The sequence below is a fragment of the Juglans regia genome, chromosome 7 (assembly GCF_001411555.2).
Source record: "Juglans regia cultivar Chandler chromosome 7, Walnut 2.0, whole genome shotgun sequence".
Taxonomy (NCBI): Eukaryota; Viridiplantae; Streptophyta; class Magnoliopsida; order Fagales; family Juglandaceae; genus Juglans; species Juglans regia.
Window position 1 is genome coordinate 19,108,638 of NC_049907.1, and position 17,904 is coordinate 19,126,541.

Consider the following 17,904-nt stretch of genomic DNA (forward strand, 5'->3'; position numbering starts at 1 on the left):
CTTTCTGGATCAAAATTCAAGGCCTAAGAGAGGCCCAGCAGGAAGTGGACTAGAATTGGTTTTCCTTTGCAATTGAATCCAAGTGATTGCACTTTGAAGCTGGATGTTAAGAGAAACAGGAAGGCTGTTATGCAGCATGCTAATTTTTCAAAACGTGGGAGGACTATTTTGAAGGAGGGCGAGGGTGTTCTTGCAATCAGTTTTAATCCAATGGTGAAGGCTGCTATGTAGCCCCACCGAGATCAATGAAAACAATAAGTTGGAACTCTCATGGGCTTGGGAACCCATGAGGAGTTCGAGCACTTCGTGATTTGGTCATGAGGGAAGGTCCCAAAATGCTGTTTTTACAAGAGACTATGATGACTGTTAAGCAAATGGAACGTGTAAGTGTTAGAGTGGGGTTTGATTGTTGTTTAGCAGTAGCTTGTGAGGGAAGAAGTGGTGGTCTGGCAATGTTGTGGAAGAATGAAATCAAATCAATTGAGAGCTTCTCTTCCTACCACATTGATGCTGATAGGGGGTTGGTTTGGAAACTTTCTAGTTTGTATAGGCATCCAGAGATTGCTTCGAACTTTGCAAGAAGATGGGGATATTCCATGGCTTGTTTGTGGTGATTTCAATGAAGTGCTATGTCAACAAGAGAAAAGGGGTAGAAGGCCTAGATTAGAAAGATTAATATAAGAGTTCAGAGATGTGCTTGATGACTGTAATCTTATAGATTTGGGCTTTGAGGGTCCTATATTTACTTGGTGTAATAGAAGAGATGAGCAACAAGTGATTAGTGAAAGAATTGATAGATTTGTTGCTAATATCAGTTGGAGTGAATGTTTCCCTCTCTCTCAAGTTATTCATGGTATTGTTGCTCATTCAGATCATGTGCCAATTATGTTATTGCCTACTTATGATATTAAAAGGACCAGACATAAACTTTTCAGGTTTGAGGTAACGTGGGTAGAGGCTGAAGAATGTGATGATGTTATTTCAAGGTATTGGCAAGGGAGTTCTGAACGGAGGTCTATGGTTGCAATAGCTGACAGATTAAGTAGTTGTAGCAGGGGGCTAGAAGCATGGAATAAGCTAAAATTTGGGCATGTACAGATGAATATTAGAAGGGCTCGAGCTAATATTCAGAGATTGCAATTAGAGGAAGCTAGTAGGGTCTCAAAACAGGTATTAATGCAGGCTAGAACTAGCCTGCATGCTTGGTTGAAGAGGGAGGAAATTTTGTGGAACCAAAGAGCAAACGTTTTATGGTTGAAGGGAGGGGATAGAAATTCAAAAATTTTCCATCACAGAGCATCTCAGAGGAAGAGTAAGAATTGGATTAAAGGGTTGAAAAGTGAAGATGGGACATGGAAATATTTTCAGTCTTTGTTTAATTTTGAACAACAGAATAGCAACTTGGATTTTTTGGATGGTTTGAGTGGGAAAGTTACTGCAGAGATGAATGTTGATTTGTTGAAAGGGTTTTCTCGTGATGAAATTAAGGCAGCTTTGGATCAAATGCATCATACCAAGTCACCTGGTCCAGATGGTATGGCCCCAATTTTCTTCCAACAATATTAGGACATTGTGGGGAATGATGCCACTAATGTAGTATTACAAGTCCTCAAAACTGTTACTCCACCTTCCTCACTGAATCATACTTTTATTACTTTGATCCCTAAGAAAAGCAAGACTGAATTGATTTATGAATTTAGGCCTATTAGCTATGCAATGTGTTGTATAAATTAATCTCCAAAGTACTAGCAAATAGGCTTAAAAATGTGCTCAAAGTGATCATTTCTAGCTCTCAGTGTTCTTTTGTCCCTAGTTGACCTATAACAGATAATATCCTTGTGACTGATGAATTGATGCATTTTTTGAGAAATAATAGGAATGACAAGGATGGCTTAATGTCCATTAAGTTGGATATGAGTAAAGCTTATGATCATGTGGAATGGTCCAATCTAGCATCCATTATGGACAAAATGGGTTTTAATGCTCAATGGATTGCCTTAGTAATGATGTGTGTCAAATCTGTCTCTTTTTCAGTTTTGCTTAATGGAGAGCCTAAAGGTCTTATTGTCCTTTCAAGAGGCATTAGACAAGGGGATTCACTATCCCATTACTTGTTCTTAATTTGTACTGAGGTTTAATATCATTGCTTAAAAATGCTGAGGGAAGAGGTGACATCACAACTATTAAAGTGTAGAAGGGCTCCTAGAATATCTCATTTACTTTTTGCTGATGACAGCCTTTTGTTTTGGAAGGCTACTGTGGAAGAAAATCAGAAGATTTAAGACTTGTTGACTGTTATGAGGTTGCTTCAAGCCAAAAGATTAACAAAGAAAAAATAGGAATTGTTTTTAGTAGTAATGTACACACTGCCAAAAAGGAGGAGATACTGGAGCTTTGGGGGTTGCAGCATAGCCAGCAGTTTGAAAAATATCTTGGGCTTCGACATTTGGTTGGGAGGTCCAAATATAAGGTTTTTTCTGATATTAAGCATAAAGTTTGGAAAAAATTGTAGGGGTGGAAAGAAAAGATGCTCTCTGTTGGTGGAAAAGAAATCTTGATTAAAGATGTTGCATCGTCCATTCCTACTTACTCTATGAGCTGTTTCAAACTACCTTCCACTTTGTGTAATGATCTTGAGCAGTTGATGGTCAAAGTTCTGGTAGGGTCAAAAGAAGGATGAACATAAAATGCATTGGATGAGTTGATCCAAGATGTGTGAGTTTAAGCAGGATGGGGACATGGGTTTTAAGGATCTTAGGGTGTTCATGATGCTCTTTTAGCTAAGCAAGGTTGGAGAATTATTCAAAATACTAATTCTCTATTACATAAGGTCTTCAAAGCTAAATATTTCCCTAGAGACAAATTTCTGGATGCTGCACTAGGATACAACCCTTCTTTTGTGTGGAGAGTTATTTGGAGTACTATACATAAACAGGGAGCTGGCTGCCGTTGGAGAATTGGTTCTGGTCAAGGTGTAAGAATTTGGAAAGATTATTGGGTACCTGGGTTACCTAAACTATCTGATCTATAGAGTGAAAGTGGAGCTCCTGCTCTTGAAGAAGATGCTACTGTGAATATGCTAATGGATGATGCTCATTAGGGGTGGGATATGGGAAAAATTACTACTATGTTTTCACCTATTGTAGCTTCAAAGATTTTGAATATTGTCTTGAGTCATGGAAGGTCTGACTTGCTTTGTTGGGTTCAAGAAGCACATGGTGACTATTCTATTAAGAGCACCTATAAGCTATTTCGATCCTTGAACCAGAGCAGACAATGTGGTGAATCTTCGAGGGCTGCCCTATTGAAGAGGCTATGGAAAGAAATTTGGTCTATGCAACTTCCATCTAAGGTGAAAATCTTTGCTTGGAAAGCTGTCAAAGGGATCCTACCTACTAAATATAACCTTACGAAGAAATAAGTGATGGTTGAGGTCGAATGTACTTTATGTGGTGCTGAAAGGGAAGATGTCCTACATGCTCTTTGTTACTGTCCATCTATCAAAGAAGTTTGGCTTGATCATTTTCCTATGATGATGCAGATCAGTAATAATGAGTTGTTTCTTGATGTTGTGCTAAGGTTTCTTCAGGACAGATCTAAAGAAATGCTTAAGTTGTTTTTCCTAATTTGCTAGAGTTGTTGGTATAGAATAAATATGAAGATCTTTGAGGAGAAGTGTGTGAGTGCAGAGGTTGCAATGAGAAATGCATTGGCTATGAAGAGGTCTTTCAAAGAACTGAAAAGTAAACCTTTACCTGCTGTGAGGAATTACTGCAGATGGAAATTCCCCCACCAGGTACTTTCAAACTTAATGTAGATGGAGCTTTAACTTGAAATGGCTCGATTGCTCGAGTTAGAGCAATTTTAAGAGATTCGAAGGGGTCTGTTATGATGTCTGCAGCAAAGGAACAAGCTATTTTGAGTGCAGTGGAGATTGAGGGGTTGGCTATTCTGCAGGGCCTTCAACTTAGTATCCACCTTATAATTCATCATCTTGTGATTGAAAGTGATTCCTTGTTGGTAGTTAATGAATTTACTAAACAAGGAAATTCAAAGACAGCAATTGGAAATATTATCAAGGAAGCAAAGGAACTGATGAGCCGTTTCAATTCTTGTGTAGTTCAATATGCCAACAGAAGCTGCAATGAAGCAGCACACTCACTTGCCAAGTTTGGTTTAAGTGTTAAGGACATTAGTTTATGGTGGGTTTCATACCCAGATGTAATTACTGATATCCTTTGGATTGACTCTCTTGTATAAGTTTGTTTTTTATGAATGAAATCGTTTTCCTATCAAAAAAAAAAAATCAAAGTAATTTACGTGAAGAATTGTCTGTAACATAATATATCATTTCTTATAGTGGAAGTTTGATTGTCGATCTTTTATATATATTAATATATATATATATATATATATATATATAAAGCATCCTCCTGCATGTAATTCATGTAGAAGCAATTGGCTGTCCCACTCATCCCTATGTGAAATGATCAAGACAATTCTCTAAACCTTGAAAATCCAAGAAATTGTAGTCTGAAAAGTAAGCAAATTAAGGGTACAAAGTACAACCGCTAAGTTGGTTGCCATAACATGAATAATCCTTCCATACTTCAATCATTCGAGACTATATTACATCAGCTATAAAAGTGACAAGATAGAAGAGTACGTGGTGACTTACCTTTGTTGTACGTAGGAAAGAACGGAAAATGTGGTCTCTGCAATTGCAATCAGCAGCAATATCATAGCTGCTAGAACTGAAAGCCATGCCCAAGGACTATTGAAATAATCGCGCCTTAATTTTGCCATCCACACATTCCGGCGTTTGGAACAGTGCTTATTCACCTCCTTCATAATGTCTGAATAATAGAAGCCGAATCGACTTAACATGACGTAGTGACCAAGCTTGTTGAACATGTTGGAAACAACTTCATCTTCCCCCATCCAGTTTTCAATAATTCCATTTTGACGGAGTACTTCAACATCTTTTGGAGTGTAAATAAGATAATCCATAAGAACAACATAGTCAGTGACATACCTAGTATGCATGTTGTGACTATATTGCTCATATGCTATTAGGTTTCGAAAGATTGACTCTGTACGGTCTACTATTTCCAAATGTGGAATTTCCAAGATCCCATTTTTGAACTTTATTTCAAACATGTTACGGCCATGCTCTGCCTTTTTGAATCTAACTCCAGCCTCTTGAAGCTCTGTAGCATGAGGTATTAACTTTCGGCCTTCATTATTATTCAGACTAAATGGATGCTTCAGCTTCTCTATCATCTTGTGTCTGACTCCAACCTTTTGAAGGTCCGTAGCATTTAGTATTGACTCTTTCTCTCCAGGTGAAGGGCTGATAGTTTGATGAATTAGACCAAGTAGATGCTTAATGTTGGTGGTTGAAAGATGACTTGATCCACTGCCATTCATTTTAAACAATAAATTAACAGAAAAAAAAGACAAGGCACGCTCAAGAAGTGGGACACTCTCCCTCTTATTGCTGGAGGTTGAGCTTTCAACCTGAGTAATTGAATGTTTTCTTGACCCATGGATAAGTAGCGTCTGGTCATGACTCTCACTTTCCAGATGAGCATCGTCATCATGTTGTTCATTGAGACTTTCCTTACTTATTTCGTACAATTCAGTAAGAACGAAGAATGGAAGTTGATTTTCAAATAACAATAGATCACGAATTATGCTAGGAAGCATCCAATCCAATTTGAAGTTTGGGTCAAATTCATTCATACTGTGGAACAGTCCAAGGATGAAACACCCATCAAGTATCATCATTTCTATGAACTCATTTGAGGAGATTTTAGGGAACTGATCTGCATAGAATTTTCGTGCTCTTTCTTCTATGTGTCTCATGGCTATGATGTATCTTTCTACACTAGTCTCATTCTCCCTTTTGAGCATTTCTTGGAGAAGTCTCAATTTGTGTCTTTCCATAAGAGCTAGGTGATCCTTGCCACGGTGGTAAGGACCAATGGCAAGCAAGTCAGGTTCATATGCCTTCTCATTTACCATTCGTAAAGGACGGTGAACTTCGAATATTACACTACAGTCTGGAGCAATTGGAATACTCATGAGGTTTACCAACCTTTCATCAATTGAGACATAATGATCAGAAGAAGTCATATTATTCTAAAGAATCCGTACCGTGTCTGTTACACATACAATGTAGAGAACAGTATGTCAATAATATTGCATTTCAAGCAAAAATTATACATGACATTCATCTAATACTAATCCAGATGCTTAAGCTTAAGATGAATATCAACAACCAGTCACTTTAGCTCATGGTAGTGGGACAAGTACGTTAATTCCCCATTATCTTCTCTTCGAAATTGGTAGTTCTTACTTCAAAAACCAATTTAGTCTGATAACGCAGCATGGTGTTAAAAATATTTAACAATACAATTAGATTCAATGCATTTTTCCGCAACAAATCACCACTCAATTTTACATTACCTCATAAACCTTAACCCATGAGTATAGCTTCCCCTCTTATAAGTGCTTGATTGACTTCATGTGGGAACTTTAATTTCTCAAGCTAAAAGAGTAAGAATTCTACTTTTCTAAAGTTGCTATTGGTATCTGGGCATGGTGATTTTGATTGTGTATTAATTATTCTTTGTGAAGCACTCAAAAAATCTTTAAATTTACTAATTTAAACAAAAAAAAATGATTCAGATTTAATAGCTGATCAGAAGATTACAGTGAAAAAAAGATCAGTTAATATTTGAAACAAGAGATCGATGCAAAAAGACAATTACATGAGATCATCCAAAAGCAAAAATAAATCACAAAAGAGAGAAAAAGAAGAAAGGTATGCACGTAATTTGTTTCCTTTTATAGAAGGGAATTATAGGTACGTAACGGACTTACTAGTTTTGCTTAATGATTCCAAGCAGTATATAGATCGCACCGCCTGTTGATTGCTAATTCTTTCCCTCCACAGAAATAAAAAGCTCGAGATATATATAGATATATATAATGATTCTATTTACATCCGAGGAAACCTTGACTTTAGACGTACTGTGATCAATGCCGAAGCTGCGTAGATCATGTAGTTGGTCCAATAATAATGCTCCTATTGTCGGTGAATCGGTGATATATATATATATATATATAGATAAATAAAGTTATTAAATATAATATAAATAATCTAATTTATCAAATCATGAGTTAGTTGAGTACTATATATAGAATAACATTGTTTGACCTAATGGCTTGAGTAGAAAAGTGAATAATACTTTTGAAACGCAATGAGTAGAGAAGTGGAATATATTCTATCACCTTAATCATATATTAATTAACTATAGAATAAAAATATATGGTTTGACCGAGCTACTTTATCATGAAATAATATGGTTTCGAACCTACGCAATTTGATGATTTGGCCACACGTGACTTGTGTGGACAAGTGGGTATAATATTCTGTGACCTTAAACCCATGCAGTATTTGGATTCCACGGCAAGCAAGCTTAGGACGTCATAATTTGAATTAATTAACAGTATATGGAATAAATGATCATAAATCCAAATGGGTTCCACGTTATACCTTAGACTGTTCATCCAGGTTCCAACCCGGGAATCCGGATATACCCGCACTAGAACTCGAATTTCAAATCCGGACCAGAACCGATTGGGTTCGTCCGAGTCGGGTTCCGGTCTAGGTTAGACTCGGGCTGAAAACCAGGTGAATCCGGACCTTTTAAAACCCAGAAATCCGAGTTCTAGGTTAAATCCTTTTTTTTCTTTTTCCTCCTAAAGGTTCATACTAATGGATCATACCTAGATAACTCTTTTTCAAGTAAAAAACTATATTTTATTAAAGTTTTTTCAAGAAAAATCCATTTGAAATCACAATTCTTTTTATGCAAAAGCCTATATTTATTTAAAAAAATTTCAAACCATAATTAATTTTTATATAAAGCCTTTATTTTATTAAAAACAATTTCAAGAAGTCAAGTTGGAACACATAATATTTGTGTCTAAATACTAAATGCATAAATTCATCGATGCATACATCACAATGCAATCCACTACATATTACATTATTTGTTATTTATACATTATATTACAAAATACAAAATTACAATATATGAATTAGAAATTCAGTAGCATGTCCATCAATGATTTAATCTCCACACCAAATAGCAAACTTCAAGTAATTGGACTGAAAGAGATCCTGCAAAAAACACATAGTTCTGAACAAGGATTATATATATATATATATTTATAAGTAAACAAGGATTATATACAAGGATTAAGACTAATTCTACTTACTAAATTAAAGATTAAGATGAGAATAAAATCAGCATTGCTTGATGCTTCTATACAAAGATAAAAGCTGCTAGTTAATGACATCATACCCTTAAAATGAAAGCTTAATCATGAGAAATCATTGGAAATTTCTTTATTGAAAGCAACAAAACCTGACTGAAGAGCTAATAGTAAAATCTAGGCATTACCTAATTTACCAAATCAGTGAAAAGATCAATCCAAGTCCTGTTCATCATGTGATCCAAAATCTCGCAAAATAGAATGAAAATGACAAATCTGAAAATGTGGCTACAAATATATTTATTTCTTGTTGTGCTACCACTATGACTTTTAAAACATATATATATATATATATATATATATATTACTCCATGCTTAAGAAATTTGTTAATAAACTTTATATATTAAAACCAAAAGTCAAAGAAATATGTAGATAACCAAACTTGACTAGGGGAAGCACATGAAGTGGTAGGAGATCCAGACTTGATCAATATTCAGTTCCATTGAATTTCAAGCATAAAGGTGCAACTTTGGCCAACTACAACATGTATGTTCAACTATTACGTAGAATCCAAGCACACAAATGGATTCTCATTTTTTTTTTCTCCAAATACACCCACACTAACAAATATTTTGTAGAGTTTTCATTCAAATAGATATCCCTAGACATCCACTTCTCTTAGCAAAATTAATAAACAAGAACCTAAAACAAAGTTTAGATATCTCACCACAATAGATCGTTCGATCATTATATAATAAAGTAAGTTGTCATGAGAGCCACCTTAAATAGAAATTTTTTATATCTCTATTTAGGAGGTTTACTATTATCTGGAATTCTCATATTAGACCTTATGAAGCCCATTGAAAAACATACAAGTTTAGAAACTTTCAAACAACCATATCCAATGGTCATCTTTATTCAAAACTATATATGTTTTACATAGGACAGAAGCCATACTTCTGAAACATACTCAACATATTTCTGAAGCCAACCCACCTCTCATTGGCCTTAAAACTTCTTGGATTCGATACCCACGGCTCTAGCATTTTGCAGCTAAACAGATCTAAACAGATTTGTTATTTATTTTTCCTTTTATGTACATGGCAACAAACCCAATCTTCCTTTGTTTATTTATTTTTCCTTTGTTCAACTAAACAGATCTAACCCATAAAAATACTCCTCAAACATTCTCATAAAAACAAACCCAAAATCAACAAAGAGAGAAGAAAACATACCCAAGGATGAACTCGACAACATGAGGATGAAGACGTCGCAGTAAACCCAGACAGAGCACCCAACAGTTGTTAGATCTCCCCAATAGCCACCAGCATCCACTAGTTTGGGACCCTCTTGCAAATCTGGAAATAGAAAAAATAATGTATTCAAAATCAAATATTAACGTGAACATTTACCCAAGAGGGTCTTAGAAAACACATATAGGAGATCAATTGGGAAAAGTTTTGCTGAAAGGCCAGCAACGAGACAGATCATGTCATTGTGGACCCATGGTCACTAGTGGGGAGTGAAGAATGAAAGATAGAAGACAACGGCTAGGGTTTTGCATGTGTGAGAGAGGTCATTGGTGGGGAGTGAAGAACAACACATGGTGACAGCTAGGGTTTCGCCAGAGAGAGAGAGAGAGTGCATGGGAGACAAATGTGAAAGAGAGGGAGAGTTTGGGTTTTCTTTTTTAAAAACACCCGGGTACCGGGTTTAAAATCCGGGTTTCGGGTTTTAAATTCGGTATCCGGTCCGGATATATTCAAATTTTGCTATCTGGGTACCGCCCGGAACCTGGTTATCCAGGTTTCGGACCGGGTCGGAAAAAAATCCGGCCAGGTTGAACAGGCCTAGACTTACACCATGTGCGACCAAGTCTTGTGTAGGCAAGTGGCATCTTAATCAATTGAGTTAATTAACTCAACATGAGTAACAAGGTCTGAAACCCAATTAGGTTGGACCGAGTCATTACTTGCGTATATAGACAAACAAGTGGATATTTTGCCTACTTCAATATATCCACTTGATTTCATCAAATTTGACCTTCAAACTTAAACATCATTTTCAAAGCTTAAATCTGCATTAACAATACATTGGAATTACAAGAACCGAAACGAAAGAAATTAAAGACGCTTCTCGGTCGGTGGAATTGGTGAACCACACGCAAGCTTACCGTGTTTATAATGTCTGTATGTATATATTCATGCACATGAGGCGTGCGTCATTCATGCATAAAATTGTGACGTCGGATGATAAAATATATAGAAAAATATTTAGTTTACAAAAAAAATTTTACATACTGATAAATCTCGATTATTTTATAATAAATAACGTTTTTTATGATAGATTGCAATGTTTTTTTTAAACTTAAATAGATTTGACGTATCACATTAATAAATATTTTTTAAAATATTTTTTTTATAAAATCTCTATATAGACTTAGCACTTCTCTAAAATATAATAATAGTATAACTTTATGTTGATTAAGGATCATGTGCATTTTTCTTTTATAAGAGAGATATAAGTTAGAGAACTCACATTTTTTTTTTTTAATAACAGAAGACTTTCATTGATAAAATCAGATTACAAACAAATTTGATCCAACCAACCAGTTTGAGAAATCCAGAAAGGAACAGAACCCATCCACTTCTCAACATCTACAACCTTTCATGCATTTCTTGCCAATTGGTGAGCAACTGTGTTTCCCATCCTCAACACATGTTGAACCTGGAAAACTTCAAAGTACTGTTGCATCATTGTTTAACCACTTTGATTAGGTTCCCCAAAGATGACAAGGATTTCCCTCTTGCTTGTAGAGCTTCAACCATTAATAAACTATCACTCTCCAGGATGATCTTAGAAATCCCTAACTAGACATTGAACTGCAAACCATTAAACATTGCTAATAGCTCCACAGCTTCAGGATTCCCCACCTCATTCTCACTCTTGCTCAAAGCCATTAGCACATTTCCCACTACATCAAATTTGAGCTATTGGGACAATTTTTCTTTGGAGCGAAATGAAAATTATCCCCAAAAATAAGATCTAAGGACGAAATTTTGATTTCGTTCCAAAAAAATACTGAAACATGCAGACCATTTGAACACATTCGAACGGTATATTTAGGAACGATAAATTTCATCCCTAATAAAATAATTATTCGAGGATGGGAAAAAAATTGGCACATTAAGCACGGGAAACTAATTTACCATTTGAACATCTATCTACACCGTTCGAACATGTAGATTACCAATTCTCAAACGGTGTATAGGGTTCGAACGGTCAGTTAACGTTCGAATGGTAATATTGAGTTTGGATGGTGACACTAATTTAAAAAAAAAATTAATCAATTAAAGAAGTAATACTAGTAACCAACAATTAATTTATAAAAAAAAAGATATAATGCATAATTAATTAAACTTACAAAACATCAAATATTGTCCATACCAAAAGTAAAGCAAAATACAAATAAAAGATATAAAATACTATGTCCCCAACTCTTTGTCCACGTCCTTGATTGCATCTATTTTTGCCTCTATATGTGTCAATCGAGTAGATATCGTCTCCTGAGTCTAAGACACGTGATCAACATTCACAGCTAACTAATCATCTCTGTACATAAGCCAGAGAAGGTATCGTCTCTGTCAATCGAGTAGATATCGTCTCCTGACCCATCATCTCTGTACATAAGCCAGAGAAGGTAGTCTAGATCTCTGTACATACTATATCAGCAATCTGATCAGGAGTAACAGTACGTGATGCCTTGGGCTGCGTGGATGTCTCACTGGCCCATACTCCATGATCAGTAGATTGTGCATCTCTAGTCTAACTCTAACCTCTTGAAGCTCTGTGGCATCTGGTATTGACCTTCACTCTCCATGTGAAGGACTGATATTTTGATGAATTAGACCAAGTAGATGCTTAATGTTGGTGGTTGAAACATGACTTGATCCACTACCATTCATTTTACATAGTAATTCCAGAGCAAAAAAAGACAAGGCACACTCAAGAATTGGGACACTCTCCCTCTTATTGTTGGAGGTTGAGCTTTCAACACGAGTAATTTCATGTTGTTTGTTAAGACTTACCTTACTCATTTCAAACAATTCAGTAAGAATGAAGAATGGAAGTTGATTTTCAAATAATAGCAAATCACGTATTATGCTAGGAAGCATCCAATCCAATTTGACGATTGGTTCAAGTTCATGCATACTGTAGAACAGTCCAAGGATGAAACACCCATCAAGTATCATCATTTCTACAAACTCGTTTGAGGAGACTTTAGGGAACTAATTTGCATAGAATTTACGAGCTCTTTCTTCATTGTCTCATGGTTGTGATGTATCTTTCAACACTAGTCTCATTCCCCCTTTTGAGCATTTCTTTGAGAAGTCTCAATTTCTGTCTTTCCATAAAAGCTAGGTGATCTTTGCCATGGTGATAAGGGCCAATGGCAAGCAAGTGAAGTTCATATGCCTTCTCAATTACCATTCGTAAAGGGCAGTGAACTTTGAATACACTACACTTTGGAGCAATTGGAATACTCAAGTTCACCAACTTTTCATCAATCGAGACATAATGATCAAAAGGCATCATATTATTCTAAATAATCCATACCATGCATGTCCGTTACACGTAGAATATAGAAAATAGTCTGTCAATAATAATATTGCATTTCAAGCAAAAATTACACATGGCATTCATCTAATAATAATCCAAATGCTTAAGCTCAAGATGAACATCACCTGATTTTGTGTTTTCTCCAGGGTGCAAAAAGGACTTATACTCAATTGCGGTTTCCCCCCAACATATTGCATCCAAGGTTGAGATAATTGAACACGATGAATTAGAAGTGCTTTGTAATCATTTTTTCCTGGTGTTTATCATGCCTTGCCATTTGAGTTCGTCCAAAACTACTTCATTCTCTCAGCAGAAAAGGAACTGCTTCGATATGTATGACTATTTAATATGGTCAATCATGTTAATTCTTGAGAGTGATTGCCTATTGTTAGTAAGTTAGTAAATGAGCTAATGTATAGGATTAGTTACTTTTATGCTTTGGTTTGGGTAACTACTGAGTACATCAACCAATCACTCCTTAGAAAAGTGAGGCCACGAAATTAATTCCACACATGCATGCAGGGAATTGATCTGTCTACTGGGTGTAATTAGATGGGGAAATTAACGAGCAGATGTATATCATGTATCACAACTGATAGAAAAATTAGCAAAATTGATAAACATAATGTCATAAAAATGATAAACATAATGTCACAAACCCAACTCTACAGCAACCCAACTCAACAAACCAATCCCTTCCTCATTACATCACAAGAATTTCACAACAGGTCTCTAATGATGTTATAGTTTGATGATTAACTCCATGCAGGAAACAATTCGTGGATGCATCAAGAGTATCGAGAATATATTGGATCTAAATATTCAATGAGTTTCCCGAGAAAAAAATACCTTAATGCAGAATCTAATTGTCATATTCGGCTTTCTTGCTCCTCCCACAAATCAAGCTCTGCTCCCCATCTTGGCTAATGGTGGGGTCCTTTCGGACCAGTCTTGGCATGACAATATTTGAAGGATAGCTTTGCCAAATAGAGTGTAATTAAGATAAAACAATAATTTCTAGAAAACAAGCCATAAACCCTATGAATTTTTTATAGATTGAAGACAATGGAAGGAATTAATGAGATAGGGCTCGAGATTTTCTAATGGTTACCTTATGATTCGGGGAACAAACCTCCATTATACAAATTGGTAGAAGGCATCTTCGATTTGAGAAGGGAACATCGCAAGGAAAATAATAAAGGGAGGAAGATGATGGTGGGAAGAAATGGGAGAATGAGCAGTACGGGAAATCGCGAAGGGGAAAAAATATATGTAAGTTTTATTACGGCGTTTCTTCAAAAATCACCGTAGTAAATTGTCTTTCACGAAGAAGATTGCCGATGGAATAGATGTAAGTCTATTGAAACGAAAAAATCGACGTAATAAGTAAATATGACGTCACGATAAATATTTTCACTGTTCACTCACGCAATGTTCATGTTTGCGCGGTATTATTTAATGGTGACTTCGAATCTGTCGCAAAAAGGGACTATTTGCATCGTTTTCTTTTGCGAGAAATGTAAAAATGCCGCTAAAAGCCTTTTTCCTTGTAGTGTCTTCTAAGTGCTTGATTGACTTGTGTGAACTTTAATTTCTCAAGCTAAAGAGTAGAATTCTACTTTTCTAATGTTGCTGTTGGGATTTGGCCATGGTTATTTAGATTGTGTATTAATTCTTTGTGAAGCACTCAAAAAATCTTAAATTTACTAATTTATACAAAAAATGATTCAGATCTAATAGCTTACACATGCAGAAGATTATTGTTTTACTTGGTTATGGGAGAAAACAAAAGAAAAAAAAAACCACAAAAGAGAGAAAAATAAAAGAAGGTACGTAAAAGACCTTTTTTTGTGTTTTGTTTCCTTTTATAGAAGGGAATTAAAGGTAATGGAGACTTACATTTGCTTAATGATTCCAAGCAGTAGATCGCACCACCTACTGTACGGATTCTCTTGATTTGCAGATTGTACATAAAAATATAACTCAACGACCTTTCCTTCCAACCAAAAACTCATTAACAGCTTAGAAAAATCCCATGTAATAGGGCCCAAGGTTTCTAACCACTGGACTCCTAACACAATATCACAACCCACCAGGTCTAATAAATGAAGAGAGGGCTAAAACTAAACCCTTCGGTGGAGGAAGAGAGTGAAAAGTTTGCAAGGCCACTATGGCAAAAGGTAAAGGGATTTTCTTACAGATTATGTGTGTCGGGGAAGTAAAACAGGAGTATGAGAATGTGGTTGAACCATTTTCAGAATTGTTAAAAGATTTTAAGGAGGTGTTCGAGGAACCTCAAGGTTTACCCGCACCCCGTTCCCATGACCATCAAATAGTCCTCAAGGAGGGCACCCAACCCATAGCAAATAGGCCATCTCGATACCCATATTACCAAAAGACAGAAATTGAAAAAATGGTGGCTGAGTTGTTGAGTTCTGGAGTGACTAGACCTAGTTCTAGCCCTTCTTCTGCCCCTATTTTGCTAGTTCATAAAGTCGATGGTAGTTGGCAGCTTTGCGTGGATTATAGGGCACTTAATAAGGAAACGGTAAAGGCAAAGTTTCCTATTCCAGTGATAGATGAATTGCTGGATGAACTCTTCTGAGCGGTGATCTTCTCTAAACTCGACCTACGGTCGGGCTATGACGAGTGAGAGTGGTGCCTAAAGACATTCCCAAGATGGCTTTCCGTACCCACGAGAGACATTATGAGTTTTTAGTGATGCCTTTTGGCCTCACCAATGCTCTAGCCACATTTCAAGGGTTAATGGATGATGTATTCAAATTGTATTTGAGGAAATTTGTTGTTGTTTTTTTTTTTTACGACATCTTGATCTATAGCAAGTCTCGGGAGGAGCACGAAATTCATTTGAGAGAGGTTTTGAAGGTGCTAAAACAGCACTGCTTGTGTGCAAAAAAATCCAAGTGTCGATTCGCTGTGGAGGAAGTGGATTACTTGGGTCACACCATTTTCGGCCAAGGTGGTAAGGCAGACCCTTCAAAAATTCAAGCCATGTTGGATTGGCCAATTCCAAGACATCTAAGGCCTTGAGAGGGTTTTTAGGGTTGACGGGGTATTATAGAAAATTTATAAGGCATTACGGGATGTTAGCAGCCCCTCTTACTCAGTTGTTGACAAAAAATGGGTTTGTGTGGACCCAAGAGGCAGGACTGACCTTCAAAAAATTAAAGGAAGCAATGACTAGGCCACCCGTACTTGCATTACCAGATTTTTCAAAGTCGTTCACAGTGGAGTGTGATGCTAGTGGGAAAGGAATAGGTGCTGTCCTTATGCAGTCGGGGCAACCTATTTTTTTTTGAGTGAAATGTTAAAGGGAAGGGCTCTACCACTGTCAACCTATGAGAAGGAATTTTTGGGCATTGTGACAGTGGTGCAAAAATGGCTGCCTTACCTTTTGGGGCAGTCATTTATCATTAAAATGGGCCAACAAGCACTAAAATTTCTGCTTTAGCAGAAAATTGGAACAGAAGCTCAACACAAATGGGTGAGCAAGCTAATGGTCTACGATTTTAAGATTGAGTACAAGAGCAGAAGAGAGAATGTCGTGGCTGATGCGCTGTCGAGGAAAGGGGAGGTTGAAAATGAGGAGGTGGGTTTGCTTGCCCAGATTTCATTTCCCATTTCAAATTGGGTGGAAGAGCTGAAACTCAACTATAAAAACAGTACAGATGCTTCAGGTCTGATGGAAAGGTTGTTAAATCGGCTAGAGGTTCCTAAGGGGACAACAGTACAGTAGGGAATAATCCTGAAGAAGGGCCGAATTTTCATAGTTCCAGACTCACCTTCCAAACTTAAGGTACTTCAATTTATTTATACCGACCCTATGGCGGGACATTCGGGGTACTTAAAGACCTATCAAAGGACCAAAAGAGACTTGTATTGGCCAGGTATGAAAAAGGATATTAAAAAATGGGTGAGGGAGTGTGAAATATGTCAGGCTTCCAAGTATGAGACGCTAACCCCAGCTGGTCTCCTACAACTTCTGCCCATACCCCACCAAGCATGGGTAGATATTTCGGTGGACTTTGTGGAAGGGCTGCCAAAGTCTAAAGGGTGTTCTGTAACTTTTGTCATAGTGAATCGTTTCACTAACTACGGGCATTTCATGACTCTCTCACATCCCTATACAGCTCAGGAAGTGGCTAATGTGTTTCTTGGGTCAGTTTTCAAATTGCTTGGTTTCCCAAAAACCATAGTTACCGACAGGGATCTGATATTTCTGAATTCCTTCTGGAAGGAGTTATTCGCCCTCCAAGGCACTTCCCTAGACTATAGCTCAGCGTATCATCTGCAAAGCGATGGTACAACAGCACCTACAACAGCATCTGCAAATCGATGGTACAACATCACCTACCAAGGGAAGCAGTGAACAAGGTCGTGGAAGGTTATCTGAGGTGCTACGCAGGATCTAAACCTACTGGGTGGAGCCAGTGGCTGCCTTTAGCCGAGTGGTGGTACAACAGCACCTACCACAGCTCAAATAAGTTAACCCCCTTTGAGGCTTTCTACGATTATCCTCCTCCAAGATTACTTGACTACATTCTAGGCATAGCAAACAGCCCAACAGTTGATTAGTTATTACACAATAGAGCACAAATTTTACATCTCTTGCAAAGTAACCTTACGACAGCTCAAGATAGGATGAAACATTATGCCGATAAAAAGAGACCCGAAAGATAGTTTAGTGTGGAAGACTGGGTAAACCTTCGCCTGCAGCCGTACCGCCAGAAGATGGTGGCATTGTGCAAGAACATGAAACTGGCGCCGCGTTTCTATGGGCCCTTCAAGGTGCTCAAGAGGTTCGGATCTATGGCCTATCAGCTGGAGCTACCTCCATCCTCTCAAATCCACCCAATTTTCCATGTGTCCTGCTTGAAGAGAAAACTAGGGGATCAGATTCAACTCCTTGCTAAGCTATCACCCACCAACAACGATGGTGAGGTGATTCCAGGCAGTGCATGATCGACGCATGA

General features: G+C 37.1%; 1 protein-coding gene across 1 annotated transcript; it reads right to left on the reverse strand.

Annotated features, from left to right (window-relative positions):
• Window positions 1-4,674: 4,674 nt before the first annotated feature.
• On the reverse strand, window positions 4,675-6,138 carry LOC109015520 (UPF0481 protein At3g47200-like). The gene has a single exon (XM_018964415.2). The coding sequence runs from the start codon at window positions 6,136-6,138 to the stop codon at window positions 4,675-4,677; it is 1,464 nt and encodes a 487-aa protein (XP_018819960.2).
• Window positions 6,139-17,904: the final 11,766 nt, after the last annotated feature.